The 6,889-nt window shown below is 38.6% G+C and overlaps 1 protein-coding gene across 1 annotated transcript; it reads right to left on the bottom strand.

The window, feature by feature from the left end:
• Positions 1-1,523: 1,523 nt before the first annotated feature.
• Positions 1,524-2,516, bottom strand: LOC119765980. The gene is made up of 4 exons (XM_038250288.1): positions 2,307-2,516; positions 2,073-2,252; positions 1,835-2,017; positions 1,524-1,779 (listed from the first exon to the last, which is right to left on the bottom strand). The coding sequence occupies exons 1-4, from the start codon at positions 2,514-2,516 to the stop codon at positions 1,723-1,725; spliced, it is 630 nt and encodes a 209-aa protein (XP_038106216.1). The 3' UTR covers positions 1,524-1,722.
• Between the last annotated feature and the right edge of the window lie 4,373 nt (positions 2,517-6,889).

Below are 6,889 nucleotides of genomic sequence, written 5' to 3'. Positions count from 1 at the left end.
TTTGTAAGAAGTTTTATGACTTTTGCTTTTTTGTGTGTATTTAAGTAAACAATTTTTAGGATTAGATACAATTGTTAAAACCCTATAACTATTCGGTTTCAAATAATATGATCCAATAATTTCAAGAATGGAAAATTTTCTACTGGATTCTACCGAACCGGTCAGGGACTTGCCGGAACCTTCAACTGGTGTCTCGATCGGTAGAATTGCGTTCGTCGCCCAACTTCCGCGGAGGCTCGGGATCGATTGTACCGGACCGGTCTGCGGAGTGAAATTTAGATTACATTCTGGTTTCATTACAAATATATGAACTTACGTTAGAATTTGCGAGTTCGTTCTGGCCGGGGGGTAGCCGTGCCGTTCTTGCCGGAGCCTCCAACTGGCGTCTCGATCGGTGAACTGGTGCTCTGGGATGTGCTCGTCGCTTCGCTATTGATCTGGACCGAGTCTAAGGAATCGGCTTCGATTGTGAAATTGAAGTCAAGGTCCTGTAAAATTAACTCATGTAATGAAGTAATAGTTTACTTTGCCATGAAAAAATTAAAAAGCTATAACTTACGTTACGGATCCTCCTCCCGGAAACAACTTTCCACAAATTGTTTACGACGAATTCAGGTAATAAGGCTTCGTCCAACATGATTTGCTCTTCCGAAGCCATATCTATTTTCACACTGCTGACATTTGTAAATAGCGAATGGCCAAACTATAAAATCCATAGGAAAATCTTATGAACTTTGTTGAAAGTTCTTATAAAAAAAAACAACAACATGGCATTGGTCGAACCGCATTGGAAAATCTTATGTAAAGCATGCGCTGATTCAATCTGATCTCATAAGCTTTGATAAAGCTTTCATAAGCCTAATTATAAATTTCGTGAGCGCCTCAATAGACACAGCTGGGACCTCGTTCATGAGACGTAACTTATGGTATTATTAGGAGCTTTTCTCTCAGTGTAAGGCCTGCGCACGATGCGAGGTTTAACTGTATACATATTACTATGGTAACACGAAGTGTGTTATCCTGGTTGAACTTAAAAAATCCATGCAAATGTGTAAAAGCAAACTGAAAAAAAATGTGTAATGCCGATTCTCAGCGTACGCGTGCACTGTTTGATCGACCAAAACACTCAGAAAAAAGTACTGGCGAAATCCATAAGAACGTCTTATGACCATTCGACATCAGGATTTTATTCGAAACTCATAAGATTTTCTTATGTCTGGGAGGGGAAATTTGACAAAGCCGTCACTTAAGAATTCCATTGAGCTATCTTATGAAATTGGTACGAAGATTTTTATGACTTCAACAATTATTTTATTATGGATATCAGTGTTAATTAATAAATTTTACTCGTGATTTTCATAAGGCAATCTTATTTTATTTGTAAGAAGTTTTTTATGACTTTAATAATTATGTTATTATGTTATTATTATTGGAAAAATATTGGCATATATATCAAATTGAGATCTAGATGCGATTGGAAAACTGTGAAGGCAGTAAGTAAGACATTTTTTTTTTTGCTTTTTTTGTATTTAAGTAAACAATTCTTAGGAGTAGATACAATCGGTTATTCAACTTAGAATCCTATATTTGGTCTGAAATAATATGCTCCATTAATTTCATGAATGGAAAATGGCGGTCCCTCAACTAAATTTAAACTTATAATGCACATTGTATCTAATCTCTCTTCAGTCTTATATGCTAAATAGTTATCATCATACTCTTCTACTTTCCAATCTCGCAACTTCCGCTCAGGCTCGGGATCGATCCTACCGATCCGGTCTGTGGAGTGAAGTTTAGGTTACATTCTGGTTTAATTTTAAACATATGAACTTACGTTAGAATTCGCGAGGCCAGTCTGGCCGGCGGCCACAAGATCCGTTTCCTTTGCGTTCGAAAGAACGGCGATCCGGGACGTGCCAGCGCCTCCAACTGGCGTCTTGATCGGCAGAATTGCGTTCCGGGAAGAGTTCGTCGCGCAACTTCCGCTCAGGCTCGGGATCGATTCCACCGGATCGGTCTGTGGAGTGAAATTTAGGTTATATTATAGTTTTATTGTAAACTAATGAACTTACGTTAGAATTTGCGAGCCCGTTCTGGCCGGGGACAACAAGATCCGTGCCGTCCTTGCCGGAGCATCCAGCTGGCGTCTCGATCGGTGAAATGGCGCGCTGGGATGGGCTCGTCGCTTCGCTTTCACTGTTGATCTGGTCCGAGTCGATTCCGTCTTCGATTGTGAAGTTGAAGTCAAGATCCTGTAAAATAACTCATCAAAATAAATCATCAAAATTAAAAAAGCAAGAACTTACGTTAAGGGTCCTCCACTCGGAAACAACTTCCCACAAGTTGTTTACGACGAATTCAGGGAATAAGGCAAGCTTTGCTTCAAACTGTGATCGTTGAAATGTAATTAGCTCAATGCAATCGAAATTCACCTGCTTAAACACGTCCAACGCTTCCTGTTGAAGATCTTCTAATAAAACGGTCTCGTCTAACACGACTTGCTCTTCTGACGCCATTTTTAAATTTGGGTGAAATAAAATTGTCTTATGCAATTTTCACACTGCTGCCATTTGTAAATAGCGAAATGTCCGAACTATAAAATCCATAGGAAAATCTTATGAACTTTGTTGCCAGTTCTTATAAAAAAACTAACTTAATCCACCTATGTGGTTGGTGCCTTCCTCACTCTTTTCCAACAATGGGTGATATGTAATATGATGGGTTTGGACACAAAATTGATCCAAAAAAACACACATATCACTCAAGGGCTCATAAGTGGCATTATAAGTGGTCAGAACTCGAGACAGGGTTGCCAGATCTTTAATGTTTTGGACTCGTTGGAAAGGTCTTTCAATTACCTAACCAACGATGGGTCGGATGATGGATCCGGACATTGTTTACATACATTTTAATGAGATACGGTTACAAAAAAAGTACATAAATATCACTTAAGTGGTTATAACTCGAGACAGGGTTGCCAGATCTTCAATGTTGTACATTCGTTGGAAAAGTCTTTTAATTACCTAACCAACGATGGGTCGGATGATGGATCCGGACATCGTTTACATACATTTAAGTGAGATCCGGCTTCAAAAAAGTACATAAATATCACTTAAGTGGTTATAACTCGAGACAGGGTTGCCAGACCTTCAATGTTGTAGATTCGTTGGAAAGGTCTTTCAATTACCTAACCAACGATGGGTCGGATGATGATGTTTGGTTCAGTTTACTGCCATTTATTCATCTTCCGAAAATATGCGAAAACACATTTTTATACATAACTTTTGAACTACTTATCGAAACTTCAAACAATTCAATAGCACCGTATGGGACCCTAAACCAAGTCGAATGCAACTGGTTTGGTCAAAATCGGTTCAGCCAGTGCTGAGAAAACTGCGTGACATTATTGGTCACATACACACACACATACACACACACATACACACACACATACACACAGACATTTGTTCAGTTTTCGATTCTGAGTCGATATGTATACATCAAGCTGGGTTTTCGAGCTTTTAATAAAAAGTTCAATTTTAGAGCAGGATTATAGCCTTACCTCAGTGAGGAAGGCAAAACAACAACATGGCATTGGTCGAACAGCATTGGAAAATCTTATGTAAAGCATGAGCTGATTCGATCTGATCTCATAAGCTTTGATAAAACTTTCATAAGCTTAATTATAAGTTTCGTGAGTGCCTCAATGGACACAGCTGGGACCTCGTTCATAAGACGTAACTTATGGTATTATTAGGAGCTTTTCTCTCAGTGAAGAAAAAAAAAAAAACAAAAAAAAGGTAAACAGAAAAATCACTTTTTTCGCTATGAATTTTCAGCCATTTTTGGGAATCTCCATTAATATCATAGAATTTGCTATCAGCAAAAAAATATTTGTTATGGGCTACCATTTGACAGCTAGTGCTTTTGTTGTTGGCTCTCATTTGACAACCGTGCTAATGTCGACTGCTGTCAGTTTGCTTTGATCGGAATACCGCTCGATGACAGCTAGGGGGTTACAGCACGAGCTCGATCTTTGTTTGCATTAGGACACTGTGCCGTGGAATTCATCATTTTTATGATATTTTTTTTTCACTTGGCCTAGAAAACTTTATAATCGATTTGGACCGTTTGAAGATCCGACAACCCTGTCAAAAGTTATTTGCACTTATGTGTTATTTATGCACTTTTCAAGCCGGATTTCATATTTTATTTCATATTTTTTTTAATGAAAACGTTGGCCAGATCAATCATGCGACCTAAGTGTTATTTATACACTCTGTAGAGGTCGGATCTCAAATATTTTGATAAAAGTGATGTCCATGATGTCATTTTACCCATAATTGGATAGATAATCGGAAAACATTTTCGATGAGCCTGAGAAATTGAAGATCTGGCAACTTTGTCAAAAGTTTTGAGTAGTGAAGTGAAAATGAAGGGCGAATGTTAGTATAAATTTACTTTAAATGGTATAAATATGAGGAGAGCGCTGGTGGACAGGTGGATTAAGTGATGTTTTTATATAATAATCTAAACTTTTCTTGCCACCAGAAAAAATGGTAATATAAATCTTTTATTTTATTTTTCAAAAAAAATGTTCTTTTAATCTGAAAATATTTTTTAATTCTGTTTTAATAACACTTTTGATTTGTAACACATAAACTAATTTCAACTGTTCTTACTGTAAAATTGTCCAAAGTTGTCAATATTTCTCTAAGTGGGATTACTTCTCAAAGCTTTCGTATTTGATTCGTGTCTTTCAAAAACATTTTTCAACCAATCAATGTCATCCCAGCCATCAAAGTCACCCCGGTCAACGGCACATTTCCTGTCATTTGTTAACAACGAAACGGCTATCTTTTCTCTTCCAAAAATAACATAATCTAACAAAATACTTTTCGAAACAAGGGCTGAAAACTGCTGCAGTTTGAAATATTTATTTTTTTAAGTAATATTTATTATGACATGACATCATTCAGAACTTTTGTCCCCGAAAATATTGCAGCTCCTTTATTAAAAATCTTTTATTAATTCAGAAATTGCTCTGATATGTTTTCACTGTGCTAAAATTAGCCACTCTTTCTCCACTGTGACACATTGATCACAAAAATGAGAAGTGCGGTGTTTCGGTGGACGCGCAGTCCTGTTTTTTGTGATAATTTTCGTCTCTTTTGTGTCGCTCTTTGTGTGCATGAGGTGATTGGGCATAATAATTGAATAATGCCATCAGAATTGCGGTGCTTCGGTGGACGCGCAGTCCTGTTTTTTTGTGATAATTTTCGTCTCTTTTGTGTCGCTCTTTGTGTGCATGGGGTGATTGGGCATAATAATTGAATAATGCCATCAGAAGTGCGGTGCTTCGGTGGACGCGCAGTCCTGTTTTTGTGATAATTTTCGTCTCTTTTGTGTCGCTCTTTGTGTGCATGGGGTGATTGGGCATAATAATTGAATAATGCCATCAGAAGTGCGGTGCTTCGGTGGACGCGCAGTCCTGTTTTTCGTGATAATTTTCGTCTCTTTTGTGTCGCTCTTTGTGTGCATGGGGTGATTGGGCATAATAATTGAATAATGCCATCAGAAGTGCGGTGCTTCGGTGGACGCGCAGTCCTGTTTTTTCGTGATAATTTTCGTCTCTTTTGTGTCGCTCTTTGTGTGCATGGGGTGATTGGGCATAATAATTGAATAATGCCATCAGAAGTGCGGTGTTTCGGTGGACGCGCAGTCCTGTTTTTTGTGATAATTTTCGTCTCTTTTGTGTCGCTCTTTGTGTGCATGGGGTGATTGGGCATAATAATTGAATAATGCCATCAGAAGTGCGGTGCTTCGGTGGACGCGCAGTCCTGTTTTTCGTGATAATTTTCGTCTCTTTTGTGTCGCTCTTTGTGTGCATGAGGTGATTGGGCATAATAATTGAATATTGCCATCAAAAGTGCAGTGCTTCTTGGGACGCGCAGTTCTGTTTTTCGTGATAATTTTCGTCTCTTTTGTGTTGCTATTTGTGTGCATGGGGTGATTGGTTTTATGTGAGTAGGTTTTATGTGATTAGGTTTTATTTTTATGTTATTTTTTTCTCTCCATTTCCTCAGTTTGATTTGCGATGCCTTTCCGTCGGGTCGTGTTTTTTTCGCGTTCGTCGTCGGTGTGTTTTTGTTTTTTCGCGTGCGTGTATGTGTGTAAAAGTGCGGCTGGTTCTGGTTGTCATCGATGACAATTGAGCCAGTCTTATTTGCGATGCCTTTCGGTCGGGTCGCAGGGTTTTTCGCGTTCGTCGTCGGTGTGCAATAACAACAAAACCTTATCATACCATTTCAGCTCGATAAACATCGTAACTCGTCGTTCGCTTCGTTAATCAGTACCCCACTAAACATGAATCATGTAAAACTCGTAAAAACATCTCAGTTAAAAAGTCAGACTGTTAAATTCTTCATCATTTAATTACAAATAATTTTGGTTCTATCTTTCCACAGCCGGCTGTCTAAGATAAATCCATTTCAATTAAAAGTTAACAGCCGATAAACGGGAAATGACTCATCCGCAGCATCCGATTGCTTGCCTTGAGATTAAAACATAATACCTTTCAACAAACACTATGATTTTGGGTCGCATCATCATCTTCTATGGTGAATCCTGACCAAACACCCTATCCTACTAACAAATTTTCAGGTTCCTGGCGCTTGTGGGGTGTAAGCACAGAGTAAATCAGCTGCCCTAGTAGCAACCTGCGCTAACTAACATTCCCGTCCCTTAAAATTGAGATCTACAAACTGACATGGCGGGCGCCGTTGGTGGCCAATGACTGTTACCTATTCGCAACTAATCTAGCTTTAGCAATCATGGTGTTTTATCTTTTCAGCGCATTCATACATGCTGTTGATAAGGGAAACACCAC

The sequence above is a fragment of the Culex quinquefasciatus genome, chromosome 2 (genome assembly GCF_015732765.1).
Source record: "Culex quinquefasciatus strain JHB chromosome 2, VPISU_Cqui_1.0_pri_paternal, whole genome shotgun sequence".
Classification (NCBI taxonomy): Eukaryota; Metazoa; Arthropoda; class Insecta; order Diptera; family Culicidae; genus Culex; species Culex quinquefasciatus.
Note: the sequence above shows the minus strand (reverse complement) of the source record. Positions and strands in the feature narration are given on the sequence as shown.